Here is a 25,461-nt window from a genome sequence, read left to right as displayed (position 1 = left end):
CATGACTTAGATAAGTCATTCCTCCAATTAAGAGGTAGAGTATTATAACATATGAATTACCAAAGTTCATGAATAAATTGTGAACCACTTATCAACTTGTAAGGAATCAATGACTTGCATCTTTCGTGTACTTCCTAATACACCCAAGTCATGTACAATGTATGTGATGCAAGCTTAAATGCTTATATTATAAATTTTAATGCAAAAATGAATAAAATAGCGAAAACAAAAATTATAATATATAAATGGATTAATGATTTTAAGGGCTATATTCTAACAAGAATAAGTTAGGATTAAGATTGGGTTAGAAAAATATCAACTCAAATATGTGAGGGTTACTAGGGGCAACCTACCATACCCGAACTTGCATATTACTATGAATTCATTATTATTATTTTTTTAATTTTACTATTTATTATTTTATTCAAAAAATGAAAAATAAAAAAAATAAAAAATAACTCTAAAATTTACCATTTTTAATTATATTAAACTAATAAATTTATCATTCTTATTTAGTTATTAAATTTTTTAAAAGATTGAAACTTGAGTTTAGAGTTGTCATTTATATTAAATTAGTAATCGGTTAAAAAATTATATGAGAAAACTCTAAACTTAGGAGAGTCTTCTCACATTTGGAATTATGTTTAAAATAATTTGTTATTAGTTTATTTCCTTTTGAAATTATAATTAAACAATATTGTTGTTAGAAGTCAAAATAGTTAAAATATTTTAAAATAAGTTGAATTAACCTTACCAAGTTGTTTAAGAAAGAAATATTAATATTCAATTTGAACTTTTAAAAAAAAATTTAAATTATAAACCATGATGCAAAAAATAAATTTGTTTGAAGATTTTTATTCAAATGCTTTTAACAATTAAATTTAATTTTCAAAAGTACTCTTGTAAATAAAATTAAGTTGAAAGATAATAAAAAGAACAAAATTTTTGGAGAATTTTTATGTAGAGAGCTGCTTAATTGTACTTAAAGCTTATAAATTTGAACAATTTAAATAAGAACTTTCCTTTATACATTTAATCCATTTAATATTCATTAACATTTTACCTTAAAGTCTTATCTATAGTGAACCAAAAATTATTTTTAATATTCAATTAAATTAAACTATATTTATATCTTACCAAAAAATTGCATTTGAAGGCCAAATATTTGTTAAAATATCTATACAATCTACTAAAATGGTAAGCACCATTACCTATATTTTTATTATTTCTTATTGCCATATATATTATTACTTCTATATCTCCTATTTCATGAGTTTTCTTTTAAGGTAACACATGAACTTTACGATATCTAATTTAGTTTGATTAATTGAATAAGAAGATAATTTAATTAAGTGAGTACTTTAATTTTCATACTATTTATTTATTTGTTTTTGGTTTGAAAGAAAAACATTATAATTCCTCTATCCCTTGAAACAAGTTTCATTGTCAAACTTGGTATTAGTGCTTGAAAAAAGAGAATATATTAAAATCCTAATCATATATGCATGGAGTTATTTGTTTGCCAAGAAACAAATATAAGTATATTTTTTAAAAAAGAGAAAAATTGATAGTTGAAAATTAATTACATCCAATTCAAGGAAAAATAAATCACTAATCTTATAGTAAAATTCATGGAAAATATATGCAAATATATAGTTATTCTATTCCAAAAAAGCCTTCAAACATAATGATTACAATAGCAACTTAGATCTATCTAAACTCAAATATATTTGTTTAATCCACCACAACACCATACTTTTTCATTAAGCACATCATATCAGATGTGATTTGATAAGCAACCGTAAAATGTCTATTTCTTTCTTATCCTGGTAAATTTCCTTCCTACTATTGTTTCATCTTTTTCTAGTTTACCTTTATAAGTTTTTTTTTCCCTTTATGTTTGTTGTGTTGTCTTGATTTGAGGACAAAGAATGTCCTGAGTGGCACCAAAGAATAACCACCATTCTTGGAACCAATTTGGAAAATCATTTTGATTTTTAATTTCATCCCCCCAATGGAAGAACCATAAGTGATCAAAGGGACGAAAATAAAAAGTAAAGTACCAGGCGTCCATATAATCATAATAATCATATGACTTTGGTTTGGTGTCATCACAGATGAATGTTCTTCATTTGCTTGGAACAAAAGGGTCATCCCCTTTTTGGGTTTTACTAGACACTTTGCATCTACTGCAGTAGTCATTGCCTTATAGTATATCAGATATACTATAAGAATATTCTTGGCTCTAGGGTCCATATCATAACCTTTGGTTTGAATATTTAGAGTTAAAGCTTTCTGTATAAATAGATCATCTATATAACTTAACTCTAGATCAGGAAAGCACTTGAAATAAACAGGGCCATGTGCCATGTTTGATTCTATGGCTCCTATATGAAGGATTTTGAAATTTTCTGAAAACATTTTGTGAGTATCAAGAGACTGACCCCATGCTTTGTGAGTAAGAACATTGAAAATTTTGCATTTTGAATAACAAATATCCGTAGAACTTTCATTTTAAAAGTGAGAAATCTCTACAGAATCTGTGTCAATTAGAATAAACTCATAAAATTTTCGAGTTTTATCTAGGTTGTTTTGAAGAAAATATTTGTTTTTTGCAAAAAAAATTTGGCTAATTTAGTTTGATTAATTGAATAAGAAGATAATTTAATTAAGTGATTACTTTAATTTTTGTACTATTTATTTATTTGTTTTTGGTTTGAAAGAAAAACATTATAATTCCTCTATCCCTTGAAACAAGTTTCATTGTCAAACTTGGTATTAGTGCTTGAAAAAAGAGAATATATTAAAATCCTAATCATATATGCATGGAGTTATTTGTTTGCTAAGAAACAAATATAAGTATATTTTTTAAAAAAGAGAAAAATTGATAGTTGAAAATTAATTACATCTAATTCAAGGAAAAATAAATCACTAATCTTATAGTAAAATTCATGGAAAATATATGCAAATATATAGTTATTCTATTCCAAAAAAAGCCTTCAAACATAATGATTACAATAGCAACTTAGATCTAGCTAAACTCAAATATATTTGTTTAATCCACCACAACACCCAGATACTTTTTCATAAAGCACATCATATCAGATGTGATTTGATAAGCAACCATAAAATATCTATTTCTTTCTTATCCTGGTAAATTTCCTTCCTACTATTGTTTCATCTTTTTCTAGTTTACCTTTATAAGTTTTTTTTTCCCTTTATGTTTGTTGTGTTGTCTTGATAAAATTTAGTGAAATCGGATGAAGATATTGAAAAAAAAAAAAACTAGAATGATTGTGGGAATTATATTGTCGCAAGACATTGTAGGATTTGATCAAAATTTATAGTTCTTACATTTTGTTAGTTACAGAGATGTTAGCATATGGTTAAATACTTGAACCCATGATCTATACGCTAACACACATCACTCATGTGCATTAGATGTAACACCTTTTTAGTGTTAAAAAATGTAATATTTTGCACCAAAATGCATATTCTATAGCAAAAAGTAACATTTTCTCATGAATGAGCATGTTCATAACAAAAGTTGTAATACATTTAATACAAAGAAAAGAATAAATTAATTATCATTTACATGTTTAATAATTTATAATATATTATATAACATAACCCTTAAATATAAAAAGATAAAAATAATCTTTTCATTGAAAAAAAAAGGTTCAATGTTGAAAAAATAATCAACTCAATACTTTTTTTCATATGAGTTTAATAATTATAATTTTAAAGAGATAAATGAAGTTTATAAAATTTTGATAAAAACATATAAAATCAAAGCATACATATTATTTTTATTAATTAAAATATTATATCAACTAGATAAAAGAAAATAAAAAAAGTAAACTTATAAAAATAATTAAAAAAATAGTTTGTCATAATTACTAACATAGGATTTTTTTTTCTATGTTATTTTATTTTTCAATTTACATAAGCATCACATTTATTTTTTAAGATATCTTTACTCATAATTTTATTTTTCCTTATATTTGTATTCATATAACTACTACATTTTTTTTTATAAGATTTCTTTTACTTGATTTTTTTCTTTTAATTTTTAAAATTTTTTATCTTTGAATATTTTCTTTCTTTAAATGAGAATAATGTTCATATGCAAAATAAAATTTATAATTTTATAAACTTTGTTTTGAACTTTTTTTTTAAATAAAATAAAATTCTAGCTATATATAAGACGAGTGTAAAGATAAATGTAATTTTGAATTTAATTAAAAGTTTATTCTATTTCTTTAAACATCTATTGATTTCTAGAACTGATAATAAAAGTTCCTTTCAAAAAGTGATAAGGGAGTGATGCTTCATGGGTATTAGTCACTATACTCAGAATAATTATAATTATAAAACTTTTTATCATAACAATGACCTTTTGCCACCAAAAAAATTTCATTACGATTTTTTTTTTTTTTTTGCTACGAAAGTTGTTTCAAAGTAAATACTTACCTTTTGCAATGAGTATTTTAATTTTTATCATAAATATTGTTTATCACAAAATATTATTTTTTGTGACAAAAATTTTAATTTGTGAGTAAAATTAGTTAATGATGTGCTTATTGTCACAATTGTACAATTATTATTTTTATTTTTATTTTATTTTTTTGTGTTGAAAAGGTTTTTTCCACGATACTATTTTGTGGAAATTTTTTTATTTTGTTGTTTTAAGAAAAAGAAATAGTATGTCTTTTCCTTATTTTTTCCTTTTTTGCTTTCTTATTTTCCTCCCACTTTTTGGCATATACTCATAATAATTTCTTTTCAAAAATCCATCATTCGGATTGGTTATTTTCAACTCTTTAAAGTTCACACATCCCTACCTTACTATTTTTCCTTGGCACAATCATAATGTTTGACAACTGTTTTAGATATTATGTCACTATTAAGAACCAAAACTTGACTACCGGTCCTTTGAATGTTTTTCTTGACTTATAACTCCATCTTAGATTTACCCTTTTTTATTTCTATTTTACCAGCTTAGCATTAGGTAGAAGAGAAAGATAATATTCAATAATATTAGGATCTAAATTAAGCATACTTGAATATGACCATGCAAATACATTCAAATAGGACTACAATTGAAGGCATGTCAAGAATAGCTCTAATGTTGTTAAGATGTACCTCAATGCCCTATTTTACTAATAACATAGCTCAACAGCTTCTCTAAAGTCACACCAAACATGCAATTCTTTGGATAACATACTCTCTCAAGGTTGCAAAATGTTCATCTCTCCTTGGATTTCCTAATCATATTGTTAATTCAAGTCTTGATTAAGGAACTACAAAAGATGGGGGGCGGAGAGGATATGAATAGGTAGTCTAACCAAATTAACCCAAATTTTAATTTTTTGTTAGAATTCTAATTTTAATTAATCTTGATGGATTCAACAATAATAACAGATAATTAAATCTACACAAGAAGACTAGATATAATAGGAAAAAACCACCAATAAAATTTTCCAAAAGCTTTGTAGATGTAAAAGAAATAATAATTCAAATGATTACAAATAAATCTACTAAATATGTTAAAAAAAATACAAAAAAAAAAACTATAAGTTGACAATATCCTCGATGATAACTACCGACTTAAGCATCAAAGTATCTATATTATACAAAAAAGTGTATAAATGTCTTATTAAGAAAAGTGAATGATAATCATAAAATGTTGAAGAAAACTTACCTTTAATGTCAAATAACCAACTTCATGTGCAAATTCAAGTCTCTCTAATTTCAAATTTAAGTGCAATATGATGATGATTAAGAATTTTACCACCAATAATAAATGTGGATTTAAATGTAACCATGGTGATAGGGATGGATAATACATCACAAACAGAACATGAAAAGTTAGGATATCAAATTTGTTTCATTTTCTAAAAGCTCAAAACATCCCATGCTAACTTTTTATCTTCTCTTGGCTCATCCAAATATCATTACAATTGAGATTTTTGAGTAGTAAAAATGAATTATTCATCGAATGTATCAAATCCTATATGGCAATTGTAAAAGCAAAAATGTAAATACCTTAAGTAGTTATAAAAAAAATTGATTACAAACTAAAGTATAAGAATTATATATTCAAAAATTATATCACCTCCATAATATTGGAAAACATGATACGTAAAATTTCTGATGCATTAGAAGTTGAAGCTATGAGTTTCAAAGATACGTAGATGTACAATTCAAAAAGAGAAAAAAACTCATCATCTCTATGTAAGTACCATCATAAACTCTTTCGTTACTAAATTCCATAAATTGAATGTTGTATCTAGGACCAAAAATCACTTTAATAGCAAGAATTGAACTATACTTTGACCAATAATTTTTAAACTTCTTATTCATTTGAATTGTCATCTTAGTTATGCATAAAGTTATTTGAATATTTAGTACTTTAATAAGAGCAAGCTGAATTATAAACACCTTAGGAAAAAAAAGTTTGCTATGGAACATCTATTTCTAGAAATTATGCATGTTACACTATTAAATACTCCAAACAAAAAAAACTTGCAAATCTTTTTTCCTCTATCCCACTCTTCTTGTGATAAACAAGTCTTGTAGTTTGAATCACTTAATTATAAGTAAAGAAAAACATGATTATAGAAAAGCACACTTTCAGGCATAAGAAAAGTTGAGTTTTATCTAGTGTTAATATTTGTTTCAAACTTGTCTTAGATTCTAAAGTGACTTGTGTAACACATGCTGAAAAATTTTGTTTCTTATTTGTGAAGCTCTAATATATTTAATAATTTGACAAACTTTTACAACATATCCATCGATTCTTTTAAATTATCTTGAACAATTAAATTAAAGAAGAATGTAAGCACATTAATAAACATGAAAGAAGTCTTGATTTCTTAGTAAGGCATCTATTACAATGCCTTAGAAGAAAATCTTAAGTAGTCATTATTTTATTCCTCATTTATCTTTATTTAATATTTGAATTACTTGTAAACGTGAGAACGTGTTTGTACACATGAGAACATGTTTGTTCGGTTATTGCTTTCTACTTTTATGCATGTAAATGTGAAACAAGTCATTATAAAAGACTTGACTAATTTTAAATGAAGGACATCAAATAATTATATCAACTCTTTGAGTTATCTGGGAGCCATTAGATCCTCATATAAGTTAATAATTTCTTTCTTTTCATTGCTTTAATTACTTAATGTGACATTTATAGTATTAGAGCACCAGACATGGATCTAAAAAGATCATATAACAAAGCTTGAAGAGACTATGATAACTTTTTCCACTAATCAACATGAGATGCTTGGTTATATCACTGAGAGAATGGAGTAGCTCAGACAACATGTTTTCGACAAACATACGAATGATGATGAACATTCTACAAACAAGGGCAGTGACCGAACTGGTTTTAATTTTGGTATCAATAGATTAGGTTCTCTTAACAACTATGTTCCTAAGACCTAAAAGATCAATTTTCCCGTAACAATGGCCGATATGATCCTACAACTTAGGTGTGTAGGGTAGAAATGTACTTTTCACTCCATGATATTGTTGAATTTGATGAAGTCAATTTGGCCTCATTTTATTTGGAGGACGATGCCCAACTTTGGTTCCAAATGTTAGAAATGGAACTTATTTATATTACTTAAGAAGATCTTAAGCAAGGAATTTTTTCTCGTTTTGGCCCTAACCAATTTGAAGATCCATTTAGTAAGTCATTCGACTTTGACAAACTGGTTTAGTAGTTGATTATTAAGGAAATTTTGAGCTCAAGCTACCATCAATTGCAAATGCATCTAGAAGACATTGAAAACTATTTTTAGGATGCACCAAGGTTATTATGAATTTTTGGTAAGGCCATTTCCTCTATCAACATTCTAAGCTCTAATGAATTGGGTATTTAAAGATTATTCATGTAAATTTATGTTGGTATTCTTTGATAATATTCTTATATATAGTAGTGATTGGAATGAGCGTTTGTTGCACTTACAAATTGTCTTTAATTCCTTAAAAACTAATCAATTGCAAGTTAAGCTTGAGAAGGGTTAGTTTGAAAGAGAAGTGCAATACTGAGGACATTTTATTTCTTAATATGGAGTGATAATTGATCCATAAAAAATTGAAACTATGATTTCAAGGATGAAGTCGAAAACACTAAGGCACTAAGAAGATTTTTAGGCCTTACAAGATATTATTGCAAGTTTATTCAAAACTGAGGGAAGATTATTGCTTTTCTCACTAATATGTTGAAGAAAGAATCATTTGAGTGGACATTGACATTAGTGGAGGCGTTATAGAAGTTAAAGCTCTCCATGACACAAGCCTTGGTATTATTCCTTCATGATTTTTTCAAAATCCTTTGTTATTGAATACGATGCTTCTAGTGTAGGTGTGGTGCAATACTATTACAAGAATGACTCATTGCTTACTTTAGCCAAGTACTCCATAGGAGACACCTTTTTCTATCCACTTATGAGAACAAAATTCTTACTTTAGTTACTCAACGTAATAATATCTTTCATATTAAGTTGACTTTTCAATAAATTTAAAAGTATATCATTTACAAAAGCATTGTTTATTGTGAATGAAAACAACTTTTTTTTTTCAATATCCTAGTCCCTAAGAAAAGTTAGAAAATTTTCTAACATAATGCAACACAACCATGTGAATGGGGCATAAAAAAGAAGTTTATTTATTTTATAAATTCCAATATTGACAAAAAAAAAAGTGCCATAAGGCAAAGATTCCCATTAGATGTAAGTGAGAGCCACCAATTACATGCCAAACTAATCCTCCCAGGAAGTGAATGCAAAAGGTTTTTAAATATTGCAATCTTTTTATTTTTTTATTTTTATCTATTTTTAACATATCTAACTCTATAGCATTCCTAGATGTTAGTTTGATATCTTAAAAAATATAGGAAAATGCAACTCTAAAGCCTTCATACCTAATAGATTGAAGTGGTAAGTTATATGAAGCAACTGCATGTGCTATTAACTCATGAAATCATTTAGATCAAAATCTTGCAATCACTTATATCTATTTTTAGCACATCTAACTTAATAGAGTTCATAGATGTTGGTTTGATAACTTCAAAAATATAGGAAAATGCAATTCTAAAAGCCTTCATACCCAATAAATTGTAGTGATATGTTATGTAAAATAATTGCACCTACTATTAGCTCATGAAATCTTTCGACATAAAACTTTTAGGCTCTCATTAATTGTCATGGATTCTTTAAATTGTGATATAAGTAATTATCATATATCATGAGCATTCCTCTTTACATAGCTTTCCATATAATGTTTTAAATTTCCAATGGCATATGCACTATCAACTAAGTAAACTACATCACAATATTTGACATACTTACATCTATGCTTTTTGTCATCTCCCAAAGATAGCATTTCAAATATTGATTAAACATGTGAAGTAAGTTTTATTTTCTTTTACCATTCTTTACACCCATATGTCACTTTTACTAATAAGAGATTTATGTACTAATTTTGATGTTTCTTATCAATTTTGTTTTCAAAAGCTATGAAATTGTCTCCAATACTAACACTAAAAGTCTCTATTTATTTTTATCAAAATTAAATAAATAAGTTAAATTTGATCTAGATTAGCCAACTAAAAGCAACATTATAGCAATTCTAGTTGAATGCTTACTAAAACTTATCATATGAACAGTCGTAACTCCTAATGTATTTCTAGCATTTGGTGATGAATATAAGGCCTCAATATTCATTATACAAAACATGTATATATAACATAAAAGAAAATAGATAAAAAAGAAACTAAACCAAATTGCAAGAACAAAAGAAATAGAACATTTAATACTATTTGACAAGAGTTAAAAAATGTTTTCAAGACTACAATTCTACACACTTTTTTGCATCTTGACATAAGAACAAAATACAACAAAAAAAATTTGACGTTAATTCTAAAGTTTAAATAGATAAATAAATAATACAAATCGTCATATGTGTAGCTATATTGTTCTCCTTGAATAATAATAATAAAAATAGATAGATCGAAAATCTAGAATGGAATTGAAAGAAATACAAAACATCACAAAACTTGACAAATGCCAACTTTTGTTGACACTTGGGATAAAATTCACACTTTTGAACATTCTATCCATGTCTTCTCAGATTAGGAAAATATAATTTTTCAAAAATATAGCTAACTTTTCCCTTTCTCAAATCTAGTTGTAGACGATAAAAACATTATAGGGAATTCTAGATATTTCATTTTTGCTCTTGAACTAGTTAGGGTGCATGCTATTATTCTTCTTAGGGCTATAGATCCTTGAAATGAAGGATATATTGTTTAGTTTCATGCTTCAAAATTGAATGTACTTAGATTATATCCTATTGGTGAAGTGTTATTGAAAGACATTAATATAAGTAGTGTATATTAGGATTGAGCCCCTAAAAATAACACATGATGCTTTAAGAGTTGTATAGAGGAGACAAGTCATGCATTCCTTGTAAGTAGATACATTATCTATAGTCAATTCATAGATTTAGGAAATCTAGTAGAAACTATAGTACACTACCTCCTAATTGGAGAGATGGGTTATCTAGGCTATCGAGATGGGTTTTCCATGGTGAGTGCACTAGTGTATGTGATGCAAACTAGATAAGACCTACAATGAATCATGACGTAAGATTATCGATTGTTATGATTCACTAAGCTACTATACTACATGGATCTAAACCTTGAAAGGATATTGAGTTTGTGCCAAAGTCAATAGGAGGCTTTTAACCTATGGGTGAAAACCTAAAGTGGTTACATATCATTATGAATTGGGTCATTATTGATGGATGCTAGTGACAACAAGTATTTTCAATAGAGACATCATGATATCTCATGAGATTGATAAAGTGTGTCTCATTGGCTGATCCAAAGGATATGTGATTTAGAAGACTATGACTATAACATTTTCTTTAGTGAATTTGACATATGCTTCTTGAAACTAGAGTACATTAATTGATCATATAATAAGTGAGATCTATAACTTAAGGATTAAAGAGCTAATTTTGATAGGTGATAACACTATCTTGTTAGACTACGAACACTAATTCATGGAGTGTTTGCACGTTTAGATGGTATGTCATAGATTCAAGCTTTGTCTTATTATTATTTATATAGGGTGCTAAAGTGCAATTGATTCTTTATAGTGGGAAGTTGAATCAAATTCAAAATTAGATTATGAGGGAGCTAGTACTTCTATAAGTCTTAGTGGTCCCCACTCTAAACTCATATACCATGATAACACAATTTATGAGGGTTGGATTAACCCTAGGTTTACTCTTGTGCATAAAGGCGTGTTGGTAGTTATGTAATATTGCATAGGAGATAGTGAATGAGGTCTTTGGATTTGGACTAATTGATTAATTATATGATTATGTAATATTTGTTGTTTATTCTATGGATTTAGGGATAAAAATATGTGCATGATATATTATGATCTTTCAATATGATGATGATAATTGTGATTGTTGGTTGTTGGATTGTTATTTACTTTTCTTAAATAGGTTGTAAGCCCCATAAGGGGCGTAGAAATTTTTGTTTTTATGTAAAAATCTTGTTTTTCTTAGACTGGTTGTAAACTCCATTTTAATGGACCGTAGGCTTTCAATATAAAAATCTATTTTTTACTATTCTTTGTTATCCATGGGGAGTATGAAAGGAATCTAAACTAACACAAGAAGATTGAGTTCATTACCTAACCAACCAAGGTAAGTTTTTTCGGTAGAAAAACAATCGAATTTAATGTTGTAACAATCTTGGGTGCATAGGAAAAGGATTTAGTGCTCGAGCACTAGTGTTGAGTGTTTGAGTGGCTTGGGCACTCAAGCGGTGCTTCCAGTAGTGGTAAGCCACATCTAGTGACGACATATTGGCAATTAGGAAATGATAACAACTGAAAAAGGCATTGTTTGGGATCTTTGTAATAGATTAGGGTTTTCTTGTGATCTTCACTAACTCTAATTTTTCTTTTAGGTATAATATTTTAGTAAATTTGGATATAATCCAAATGGTATTAAAAAATTTTATGCAACATGATCCCTAAGGCCATCAAAGAATGATAAAATAATTGCATAGTAATTTTGGTTTTTCCTTAATAAATAAATTTTCATAGGAAGCTTTTTCCAATTTTATTTTTCTATAAATTGGTTGTTGTTAAAAGTAAATTGCTATTTCTTTTGAACTATCAAGTTGGTTTTTGAATAGGTGGTTCTTTCGACTCTCCCCTTAAGAGAAGCAGAACGACACCTATGATGGTCCTTTAGGCTCTTATCCCTTTCCTCCTTTCTCTACTTGAGAGAAAGAAGGAAACCATTAAGTCCTTCAAGCTCTTCCCCCTTAAGAAAAGGACTTTTATGGATTTGGATAGTTCAAGGATAAGGATTAAGAAACAATTCTTTTAGTACAGGAATCTCAATTTAAAAACTAAGTAATTGATTTGCAAAATCTCATGATATAGAATTCATTTTAAGAATGCATACCAAAATTTTTGCTAAAAATTTTAGTATTTTAATGGAAATATAAAATATTTTGAAAATTCATTCGAAAATGGATTGTTTAATTTCTTTTAAGGAAAAAAACATTTTTTTGAAGTTTTTCATAGATAATATTTTGTTTATTAAGGAATTACTAAAGGTTGTGTTTTTGGTAGTATTTAATGGAATAAATTATTATGAAGTTTTCATGAGAATATTTATTAAGTTGAAAAGGTGTAAGAAATAAAGAAAATAAATGTTATAAGGATTTTTTAATACGAGGAACAAAAGTTCCTTTAGTGGGTAAGGTGCTTTTAAGGTTTTCAAAATCTCATAAATTGATAATTTCCTTATTACACTAGAGTTTTAAAAAAAAAGTAGGTACTTTTTCAAACAAAAAGTACATTTCAAACTTTAAATCATTGCAAAACTACACGGATAGTGGATAAGTTTGAAATGGGTTGGAAATTTCAATTTAGTTTGTTTCGTCATTTATGAGTTCAAAATTAATTTTAGACTCATCCCTATTTCATACTCAAGATCTGGTGGTCGAGTTATAAGTTCCAAAACATGTCAAATTGAGCTCTAAATGCGTTAATCCAATTTGAAATAAGCAAGGGTCTTTTAACACTTGTAATATTTTGAATTTTTGGGTTGTTTTATGACTTATTTTTGGAAGAAGTGGCTAATGGGAGTGTACCACATGTTGCATTTATCAATTTAGTATATAAACTCTCTTAGTTTTAGTTTTAGGAGATCCTAGAGAAAAATTTGAATTTTTTTGCAAAAGAAGACAATTGTTTAGATTTTTTTTCCATTCACTTTGATTTAGTACATTGTTTTTAGTTTCTTTTGATTCAATACATGACTTTTTTGCTATATGATGGATTGTGAAAATAACATCACTCTCATGAGAGACTAAAAAGTCATCCTAGAAGTGAAGTATAAAAATATAGGGTTCGAAACTAAGAGGAACAATGGGCATATACAAATAAAAGTGATATTAATGAATCATTTAAATTTTAAACTATGAATCTCCTATTCTCTCCAATTTCATTGGACTAGGGCATGATATGGTAGAGTATTATTTGATACTAGTGACTCTTGGTATCCCTTGATTACTAATTATTTTGGTTTTCCCTATCATTATCTAATTTAAGAAAAAGTTACAAGGAATAGAAAGGATAAAAAAGTCAAGACTTGAACTTGGAAATCAATTTTAGTTATTGAATGATAATTAGGAATCAAAATTGAAAAGAAAAATTAGGTTTTGGATACAACTCTGAGTTATAGAACTCAAGTTGATTGCAAGCCACTAAGGATCCTAAAATCCTTAAGATCACCATAATGAAGAAACCCTTATTCTCTCTAATTTCTATTCCTAAAGTTTGTGGAAACCCTTAGAATTGAATCATTTGAATTTAAAATCAATATTTGCTTGGTTATTAATTTAGTTTTATTGAGTAAATTTCATTTTATAAAAATTAATTCATGCATTGTTTTCACATTAAAATTTAGATAAAATCAATTAAGTTGACTTAATTTTAACAATTTCTATATGCCAATCCTTCTAACAATACTTGAAATATTGAAAAAGTCATAGTAACTCTTTCTCTAGTTTATCTTAGCCAGAGTTACTATGTAATTAAACATAATATTTTAGGTCAACGAAGAACTAGGTCAATCTATTATGTGTTGATTGAGCAATGCAATCTTGTCATTGCCTTTTTGACATGCATAGCTTGACTCTTTTTAAATGTTATTATCTTAGTTGTGATTAAATTTGTTTTTTTTTTCTTGTTTTTTAACAAAAGACATGAGAGGCAGAGAAGTCCCACCAAACATCCTAGAAATGTGTAAGCACAAATTTTGAAAGACCCATAAAAATAAACAAAACAATAAGAAAATATACAAAAAAAAAAATTGCTTGTATTAGAATAATTATGGGGTACATTCCTCTATAATAATACTATTTACAAATGAATATTTTTATTTGATTTGATCATTTGAATCATAGTCTAAGGGATGACAATGTGAATATCTCATTGGTTGAAGTTCAATGAAGGGCCTAGCGTGGCTTGTTTCCAAGTGACCTTGGTGACATTTAAGAATGGTGAAGAGGACATGCATGGTACTTGGTGTGCTTTCATGGATTTGTGAGGGCTTCTTATAAAGCTTTTTGGATCCTCTAACATTAAAGTTCACCTTGATTTATAAATAGAGTTAGGGAATAGAATTCGAAATCTCTAAAATTTGATTGTCCAACTCAAGGAATTTAGCTCCTTGATTTTAGTAATTTATTTATTTCGTTTATAGAATTTATCAACAAGAGAATATATATTTTTTTAAATTCCCTTTTGACTTTAATTAACTTGAATGTTTTTTTAAAAACTTGATTTTATAGGCTTTCCAATGTTGTTGTGTTATTTTTTGAATTGCATCTCTCGTGTTCAATGTGTATGACTTATAACCTATCAAACCCACATTTGTTAAGCCAAGGAGTTATAGTTTTATTGATCAATTTACTGATAATTTAATCCATCAATTTTGCTTATGTCTACAATCGTATTTTAGTTATTTAAACTTAACAAAAGTTGCTCTGATTGGGAAAATTAATTTAATATTTAAAAATAAAACAATCCTTATAGGTAAGCCTAACTTTAATCTATTCCAAAATGATTCTAATAAAAGTGTGTAGTGTATCCAACTCAAAACCACTATTCAAAAGAATTTTAAGTTCAACTTCTTCAAAGAAAACAAATTGTTGGCCAAATCTACTTCTAAGAACAAATGCATAGATAAATGAGAGAAATAAGCCACATGTTGAATCTTTTCTATTGTAATAACATCCCATGTTCTCCTTGATATGTGTGGTAATATAACTAACATAGTGACTATAAATAAAAGGAAAATAAGCAAAGGACTTGGGAGACTCCTACATTTTATAGATATTTTTAAAGAGACATCTTTTGATGGGGTGTTACTTCTTCTAGCATTCTATAACTTCTTTTAAGAATTTTTTTAAGCTTCAATAATTTGACATTATTTATGAGAATGATGAGCAAAAAGTCATCATCATCATTAGAGTGTAAAGCAAAGCAAAGGTTTCCATATTGAAAGTCGTAACTTCATTTATTTATGGTTTGAGAATGATACTTAGGAGAACAAATGTTCCTATTTTTAATCTGCATTTATTTATAATTTTATTAATTGTACTTATTATTTAAACATGTCGTTTGTAGGTAAGGTTAAAACCTATGACAAGCACAAGTGAGATATGAAAGGAAGCCAAAGTCATAAAGAATCTAAATGCTTTTCAATTGTAAGTATGAAGGATTTATCATTTTTAACTTTTTTATTTATCTTAATTTTCTAATATAGTTATTGTTGGATAACTTCAAAGTTTGATGAGAAGACCGCATCTTCCATTTTTTTCTTTAATTTTCTTTGAATTCTATGCTAAAATTAAATGTATTACACTATTATTGATTCAAAAGGCATATTATAAAGTTTAGTCTAAAAATTGACTAGTAAAAGATTCGATAAAAAGCTTAGTCTAAAAATTGGCTAAGATATATGACTAAAAAAAAAAAATTCTCCCCCAAAAAATGTAAAAAGCAATTAAATAAACTAAATTTATTTTAGTATAGAATCCAACAAGAAATTATATACATCAATGCAAAAGCTCGAGAACTTTTAATTGTGAAGACTTCAAACCCAATCAACTTCAAAAGAACAAATTGAGGAAGATTGATATGAGAAGATTGATCACGTATAGTTTTCTTACCACTCACAACAAGAAGTTGAATCCTTTGCCACAAAAAGGTGTCTAAACAAGGAAAAAGTGTAGCATCTAACTCAAAACCACTATTTGATAGAATCTTGAGTGCTACTTTTTTCAAAGACAATGGATCATCGACGCAGTCGACTTCTAATTCTAGATTGTACATCATTAAATTACAATTTAAAATATTATTATTTTTAAATAATAAGTAAAATTTTATTTTATTTTATGTTCAAGAACATATATATGATTTTACCTATTAACATAATAATTTAATAAATATAAATGCTTTAAAATAAAATATATTCAAATACAACCCATAAAATAGATTAAATTAATTTTTTTTATAATTTTTTATCAAATAATAAAATTTAAATTTAAATATAAAGAAATACGATATTAGCTAACTGTTTACCCAAGCCTAGTATGATAAAAAGAAAGTGAATTTTTTCATAAGATGGATTATTTGGTGTAATTTCCCTTCTAAGTAAAAATTATTTTTAATTTTTAAATATAAAAATGTTATTTTCTATTTGTTTTAACGGTTTAAACAAAGATCCCTCTAAACCGGATTCAAAAATGAAATAAAGATACAAAGAAAAGAAAAAAAAACCACTTCAATGGATGGTCTTGTTCTTGTCGTTGTCATAATTTTCATTTCTGGGCTTCCCTTACGTTTTCCCTTTTTGGTTAATTTTACTTTGTTTGGTGGTTTTTGCTTTGTCTGAAGTCGAGATTTCTGAGCAATGGTGAGGGGGTGGGGTAGAGGCCTTTGAAGCTCAAAGATGATGTACTGGGACTCTGGGTATTTTATTCCTCCATAAAAATCTCTTCTACGTTTGTTTACTAACGCTTTTCCTGGTTGATGGGTCTTGAATCTGATGGAAACTTGATAAATTTGAGGTAATTCTCATGGTTTTGACAGTTGGGTTTTCTTCATCTGTGCCTAATATCTCACAATTGTCTCTGGTGGTTGAATTTCTGGTTTTCCGACGTTGCAGAATAGGGGACGAGGCAGGGTTGTGTTTGCTTTCTTCTCAGTGGCCAGAGGGAAGAACTTTTCATCCTTGTTCTGTTTGCTTTCTTCTGCCTTTTTTTTTTAAAAAAAACAAAAAAAAAAAATTATTTTTGGTTTATTTATTTATTTCTGTTTTTAGGAATGATACTTCACCTTTTTAGAATCTGTCATCAGGATGGCCTCAAAGAATTTCTTGGTAACGTTGAAGCAATCATATCTTAGTGCTGATTAAAATTTTCACTGTGAAATACTTTTTGGGATTGCCAAAAAGGGTATTCAATGAAGCATTAGAACCGTGATTTTGATTTGAATTTATGTGATTTGTGATACAAAATTGAGATTGTTTATTCGGGTTTATTTTAATGTAGGATCAGCGATATGTGCATAATCACTTTTGCTTCGTTGGAATTGTCTTCACTTTGGGCATTTGCTTGTCTAATGAATATTGTTTCTGTTCATTGTGTTTTTAAAGAACATTTTGACACGCAAGTTGTTAGTTTAAATGGAAACATCATTGGAGTCACTGAGTAAAATAAAAAGAGGTCATTTATCGAGATCCTAAAATAGCTTAGACCTTGTTTGGCTGTGTGGAATTTGGGGCCTTGGATTGAAAACTGAAGGCCCCACAACTCCATGGTATCATTGCTTTATACCACAATGGATTTTGAATTGATTTCAAGTTCCATAGACCTTGAATCCACAAATATAGAGTGAAAGCAAGATTTTCAAATTCTGTTCAGTTGCCCAATTCTATGCAACCACATGCTGCTTTGTTATAAAATAAGTGCTAAAACATCATTCCAATGCTATAACACACTTTGCAAGTTTCAAGTCCTTTTCCCTGTGAAACCCATGAACATAGACTTTTGCCTTCTATTGGTCATAAAATAATTAAATTTTGGAAGAAAATTTTGATCAGAAAGACAGGTTGGTGTAGTAATGAAAAAGGGTATTAGGTCCTCAAGTATATGATTCATTAACTTTGGAATATGAAAAACATTTGTATAGAGAATGCAAATGTAAAATTACTCTGAGCATTTGGAGAATGTAGCATTTAGTCTAAAGGTTTGTGGTTGTAGTTGAACCTATTGTTTGCAGTGAGACTGGGATGTATTTATTTGGAGGTTGTGTCAGAGGTTAGAAAGCTGCAAATGGCAAGAACTTTCTCCTTGTTCGCCCTGATTCAGTATTTATCAGCACAAACTCATCACGTTTTCCCAATGCTGTCATTCCTATAATTTATGATTTTTCATCGTCACTATTTCTTTCCTCCATTTCTGAACTGGAGTTGTAGAGGTTTTTACCTTTTGTGGTGTTTATGAATCCCATATTCCTGTCTTTCATTTAACTAGGAGTATGTACTTTAATCTTTCTATTACTGTAAAACTTGGGATTTTCTGGATATTGACTATATCTCTGTTGACATAGTGGAGGAATTCCACATTCTTTCCACAGTTTGGATCCAACCCAATGCTGCAGGTATGGCCCACCATTCTTGTTACTTTCTCTGTTGGTAGTCCCCAGATATCCACTTGACTCCATACTTTAGGAGTTAATGGTATTTCTCATGAGTTATCGACTAGAGGACTTTGAGTGGCAGCACAATAATGAATTACCCACTAGGTATGCTTTGTAGTGATGCTGCTACTTGCACTTGGATCCTGAGTGAGTGCTTTTAATAAATATTGAAACCTAATTCTCTAGTCTTACAAAGAAATCATGCAATTATTCTTTAATAAAATTGCTAAAAATTGCATGAGCATTATTTTTTTTCTATTTTTTTTATTTTTGTTTCTTTTTAGTGTTGTCTTGAGTGTAAAGTGCTTTTGTGGTTTACAGCATGGATTTGCTTGGAATATGAATGGTTAGTTGTGTTGATTCTGAAATATGGAAGGAATTACTGTTGTGACTCTACAGCTTAAGGATGATCCTTAGACTAGTTCCACTTGTGATTCCAGCTTTCACGCAGTATGCAAGGACATTCAGGTATTTACTTGCCTCTGACAGAAATTTCAGCTAGGCAACATGATATTCATAGTCAACTTGGTGTATAAAACCTACAGTAAGATGACATAGCAAATATTCATATGCTTGCACCTTTGGTATCACCTTGTTTTATAATTATTCTAGATTTCTTTGTCTAAGATTGCAGTTTTTAAATCAAATTTACTGTTTGTTTACGTGTTTGTAGGTTATTCCAAATAAAAGCAACCTTCACAGTCCATAGAATTAGTAATCGCAGAGACAGAAAAGAGGCTGTTTTCATTTAATACTGGCTTGCAAATAGACTTCTGTGTTAGTACTAGAATACCATGCTTGTGAAATCCAAATCTTTCTGATGTAACCAGATTGAGATTCTTAATTTTCCACACAACCCAATAATTGGAAAAAAATATTCTAAATGGCCAACTTGAGAATGAATTTGGAAAGTGATGTATATGAGAAAATGAAGATACATGGTCATTCAAAGGTGATACCTGAATGATTCTATATTTTGGCTAATAATTGGGAATTTCATATAATTTCATGGTAACCAGTACTAACTTACAAATTTCTAATCATACCCAAATTGATTGGGGTTACAAGTTCTTACAAAAATCAGGACAACCTAACACTCAGGCTTCAATGACAGATGCATCAGTGAGAGATTTGAAGGTTGCAAAATAAAAACACCAAATAAAGATCTGGATCAAACTTACTCATTGGAGGGTGAGGAGGGAAGGTTTGTGTTAATATGGAAAATACGTTCATACTTTGAGAAGCTGAAGAATCTCACATTTAATCAATGGACCAGAATTAAACAATTTGTAAGATTTATCTTATCCAATCCTAATTTCCAGTTTATATATAAAGGGATGAACAATTTGCATGTATGCATGCACATATATTGTGACTAAGACTTTGCAGCAGTCTCTTGCTCTTGTGGCAGAAACTGATCTATGCTTTCTCTGCTATCTTAATATTACAAGGGAATTAACAATTTTTATTGGATTTGTAGATTGCATTTACCTTAAGACCTCTAATGGTTTGTACCTTGATAATGGCTTAGATTCTCTGTTAGAGTGCATGATCTACATTGTAAGCCCGAATCCTTCAAGCTTATGCTTTTAGGAAAATTTGTTGTCTAACATGGATTATATATATCAAAAATACCAGATACATCAATTGGAAACCTCGTTTGATGCTTTCATCTAGTATCCCATTGTTTTTGCATTTCACTCTTTTGGCTCTTGTATCCATCTTTGACATTCTGTAATGGATCTGTTAAAGGCTGATAGTATTTTTCAATTTCTTTCTATCCTTCAAAGAGGTGATTATTCTCTTTAAGATAGCATGAGATATTGTCTACTTATTCTTCTTGAAAGTTATATTTTCTTTTGAAGCCCACCTCAGAGAGTATGCAGGATCTTACCATCACTGAAGTGTGGCTGGATATGGCTTTCCAAGTCTGTAGTGGTAATCCATCTTTCATTTACTTCTTAAATTTTTTTTAATTATAGCCCTGTTTTTCCTAGCCTTCTGATTCTTTCAGCTTGACTTCCCCAGCCGGATCTTTTAATCAAAAACATTTATAAAACCTATGACCTTATACTGGCGTAGCAAAGCTACTGTAGTATAGCAGTTCTAGGGTCGAACTCAGGGATGGGTTTTCACTCTACCAATGATAGACTCTAAATTAGAAATTGATTCTGATGATTTCCTTTAGCACAAACTTGAAATTTAAAAGAAATTAAAATTGTTTTGAAAGTGGTGATTTAAACTAAACTCACATAGAACTAAGTAAAAAGTGGAAGAAAGAAAGTCTCTCGGAGATAAAGGTTGCTAGGTTCAAGTTCCAGATGCAAAGTGGAAAATTCCGGATTTTTCTCCTCGCATTGGGGATTTAACCTATAGTTATTTCCCGAACCGGTATAGGTTTGACAATGAAGTTTTAATCCATAAAAAATCATTAGAGATGGTAGTCAAGGTCCATTAATGACTTAAGACACTATGGACTATCACCTTGAATCACTTTCTACTGGCTCGTACATGATAACTAATGGACTGATATGGATCTAGCAATAAGCATCCACAGAGACCTTAAGCTTACCATGTATTGGCCAGTCAAAGTGATCCTAAGGGATTTAAGGCAAAAACCTTGGCTTTAAAAGCCATTTATGGACTCCAACTACCTGAATTCAATGCACGGAAACTTTCCACCTTTTAATCTGGACTTTTCACCTAGCTTCCTTCACTCCAAGAAACTAAATGTTTAGCCTCTCATCCTCTGGGAAAACATCCTCAGAGGGTGTTTGGCTTGCAAGAAAATAGAAAATAGAAGAGAAAAGAAAGTAAAAGAGATCTCTGTATCTCACTAAGTAACAAATTTACAATAGTTGGTCTCCTGGAGAAAGCTCCCCGACGAAGATATATATTCAGTGATTACAAGAGAATTTATATAGGAAGGTAGTTTTACCCTTCCTTGGATACTTCCTAGCTAAGGAATTACATGGTTGGTTGAATACAAGGAGAAAATGGAAATTTAAACACAAAAATATCAGAAGAAAAAGAGTCGGCAAAAATATCCAATTTTCGCACGCTGAGTTCCAATTTCGCATGTTGGTTTGAGGTGTGCGAAAATTTCGCACAGTGGACTGAGGATTTCGCACCTTAAACAGTGGTGTGCGAAATTGTTCCTCAGCTTGATGCAGTTGTCTTCCGAAGTCCATATCTTCCTCATTTCAGCTCCAAATCATATATGGTTTGAACCGTTGGATTCTTGACTTTCTGAGCTTCGAAATGGTATATAGAATGCAGAAAATGGACTTCGGGAAGTGCTCCAAAAGTGCACTAAAAGACTGCAGCTGTGTCCCCTGTTTTCATCCCCTGTTTTCTTCTTCTCCATTGTTTCTCCCTTGTAAACTTTGAACGATTAAGGCAAAGGATTATGAGGCTCCATAGCTTGATTTCTTCATAAATTTAAGCTTTCAAAAGCTTTGCCCTGAACTATAAATAGCTCTCCCTCATTCTTAAATTGCTTTGGTGAGCATAAAGCTATCAAAAAGCACCAAAACTTAACACAATTGTTAGAAACGATTGCAAGGGCTCCTAACATGCTAATTGGGTTAAAAGGTAATAATTACTACTCAATGGTGTTTAAAAGAGCTAATTACAAGCTACAAAATAGCATGTTTTGAGTAGTAATCACCTTCTAGCCTATAGTCAATGATGTTAATAATGTTATTTCAAGTTGATATCTTTGGTTGATACAACAATCCTAAATCAAGTATTCCACAATGAGCGGTTGATGCAATGGATCTCTCTCTCACCAGTAGTCCCCACAAGTACAATTTCCGTCTTTGAAAAGGTGGAACCGTGTTCTATCCCGCATGAGAATTTCCCTTGCATAGACCTTGGAGATGAGCTTTATTACTGTGTGACAGTCCTCACAAACTCGAAGATTCTTAACTATCCGAATTGTCATCCCTGGTTTAGTGCTGATGAGCCCAAATGTGACTGCAAGCTTCTCACTATGATGATGAATTGCTGTTTCTTTTTCCTTGTCCTCTAGATCCAGTAGCAAATCCCCTAGTTTAGGTTTATATCCTTCTTCTCTTAGTCTCTCCACAATCTGCTCCAACATGTGATCTATCTCTTTGATCTGCGGGTGCGATTCATCCCCGGCTAAAAATTCATGAGCTGTCCCATTCACACTGATCACACTGCACCCTGGAAGTTTTGAAACTCCCTGCTCTTTCATCTGTCGTCTCACTCTAGCTGCTTGGTTCCATTCCCCTGCAGCTGCATGAATGCTTGCCAAGTGAATGTATCGGCCACCATGGCCAGGATCCACTTGAATCAAAATTTTCCCTATCTGTTTACCTAGCTCAAGATTTCCATGAATATGACATGCATTGAGCAGTGCCCCCCAAATGGCAGCATTTGGTTTTACAGGCATATTCTCAATTAACTCTTCTGCTTCCTTCAACAACCCAGCTCGGCCCAGGAGGTCAACCATACACCCATAATGCTCTATCGAAGGTTTGAAGCCATGAATTCTCTCCATGCTCTCAAACAACAATTTTGCCTCATGTACTAGTCCTGCATGGCTACAAGCAGTCAAAATCCCTGTGAAAGTCATCTGGTTTGGTTCCACTCCTGCAGTCTGCATTTTCATAAACCATTCAAGAGCTTCTCTTCCACGTCCATGAATTGCATAACCAGAAATCATGGCTGTCCATACAGAGACACCTTTTTCCTCCATTTTTCTAAAAACTTCTATGGCTTCTTCCAAGTCGCCACACTTAGCATACATGTCTATGAGAACACAACCCAGGATTGGGTCAATTTCAATTTCATGCTTTTTAATGTAGGCATGAATCCATTTGCCTTGATCCAACACTCCAAGATCCGCACATGCTTGAAGCGTGCTTACCAGTGCTACATTGTCAAGTTTTATACCTGCAGTCTGCATTCTGTGAAATAGATTCAAAGCTTCCTTGGGCTTGCCAGCCCCAACACAGCCGGAAATCATTGATGTCCATGAGATAATATTCCTTTCTGGCATATGGTTAAAAATTTCATAGGCCATTTCAATCTCCCCACATTTTGTGTACCCGTCAATCATTGAATTCCAAGAAACAGTGTCTCGTTGGTCTACCTGGTCAAAAAGGAGACGGGCAGATTTAATGTCACCAGATTTGGAGTAAACATTCAGCAGGGAATTTGTGGTGTATATCTCTGAGCCAAAGCCCATTTTAATGATGTGAGCATGGATTTGTTGAGTTTCTTCCAAGGCTGACATACTGGAACAGGCTTTCAGCAGGAAAGGGAAGGTGTAAGCATTGTGTGGAACAGAATGATACAGCATGTGATGGTAAAGAAGTAGGGCTTCTTCAGGTTCTTTGCTGTTTGAGTATCCTCTTATCATGGTATTCCACATGAAAGTATTGGGTCTGAATATCCTGTCAAAAACTGTCCGGGCGTAGGCTAAACTCCCGGAATTCGGTGAAGCACAGAAAGCTAGGAGCTTGCTGGCTGGGATTTCATCAAGAATAAGGCCTGTTTTCAACATCTGGCCATGGATCTGCCTTAGTTCCTCCATATTTGAACATCTTTGAAGCAGATGAAGGGTCTGTGCTGCATTTGATTCCGAAGATAACTGGCTTGTTGGAGTACACAAGATGGGTGCCATTGAATTGTGGACCTAGGTGAGAATGGATATATGACAAAGGGTGAAGACAATGAGCTAGTGTTGAATACTTTCAATTTGGCTTCTACATTTTGTCTGCAATTTGGATAAGGTTCTTGCTGTATCCATTTGATAGGAATATTCCCCTTTTCTCCCTATGGTCCCCATTTGGTCATATATTGTCTCTGCCAAACTGAGTCATTAGAAACTAAGCATGTTTCTTAACTGCAGCCAGTTATGGTTAACGTAAGGTCCATATACGGGTCGTGAACATCAGGGAGATTGGTAATTTCTTCTTCCATTCCAGCCTAATAGCTGCAACTTCGTACAAGAACTGAGGTTCTTTTCATCTTGTGGCTTCTGCTTCAGCTTGAAGTTCCATGGGTGCTTGTTCCTCATAGCTTAAACATTATTTATATGTTCAATAATCTGTGAAAAATCAGAAATTCAGAAGAAAAATTGAGAATGCCTGAACAAGAAACTGAAAGAAAAAATGGGAAGCCAGTGGTGGCAGTTGGTCATAAAGAATAAGATACCCTTATTACAGATTGGGGCTAAAGATCAAATTCTTGGTTTTCTTTTCTTCTCAAAGAGATCTGAATCAAACACATTGAGGTGTATATGTTTGATTCAGATGTGGTGGATCTCAACTTTTCTCCACTTTATTCCTCAGCAATGAGACCCACAACTTTAGCAGATTTTCCTTTTAATAAAAATGGTCTTTTAAAAAAATATTATTAAAATACAGTTATTTAAAAAATAAATAAAAAAATACAACGCTTTTCAGCACTTCTTTTATTTTTGTACTAAACTCATCTTTTCAAAATACGAATTCACTTTTTATATTAAACCTGTCTTTTCAAAAAACGATTTTATATTTTATACTGAATTTTTTTTTTGTTAATACAAATTGTAATTTTACATTAAAACATTTGATATTGAATTCATCTTTTCAAAAGATGATTTCACATTTTTGTATTGAAC

General features: G+C 30.2%; 1 protein-coding gene and 1 long non-coding RNA gene across 2 annotated transcripts; one reads left to right on the top strand and one right to left on the bottom strand.

Moving 5' to 3' along the window:
- The first annotated feature begins 16,862 nt into the window (after positions 1 to 16,862).
- On the top strand, positions 16,863 to 20,494 carry LOC109122984 (uncharacterized). Its single transcript, XR_009466442.1, has 2 exons — positions 16,863 to 19,292; positions 19,498 to 20,494. It is a non-coding gene; the product is annotated as an uncharacterized LOC109122984 (long non-coding RNA).
- A 2,026-nt stretch (positions 20,495 to 22,520) lies between these two features.
- Positions 22,521 to 25,097, bottom strand: LOC100266692 (pentatricopeptide repeat-containing protein At5g66520). The gene has a single exon (XM_002272708.4). It carries the CDS (start codon positions 24,478 to 24,480, stop codon positions 22,612 to 22,614), a length of 1,869 nt encoding a protein of 622 aa, XP_002272744.1. The 5' UTR covers positions 24,481 to 25,097; the 3' UTR covers positions 22,521 to 22,611.
- Positions 25,098 to 25,461: the final 364 nt, after the last annotated feature.

Source organism: Vitis vinifera, chromosome 1, assembly GCF_030704535.1.
Source record: "Vitis vinifera cultivar Pinot Noir 40024 chromosome 1, ASM3070453v1".
Classification (NCBI taxonomy): Eukaryota; Viridiplantae; Streptophyta; class Magnoliopsida; order Vitales; family Vitaceae; genus Vitis; species Vitis vinifera.
The sequence above is the reverse complement of the archived record's forward strand: the minus strand, read 5'-3'. Positions and strand labels throughout refer to the sequence as shown.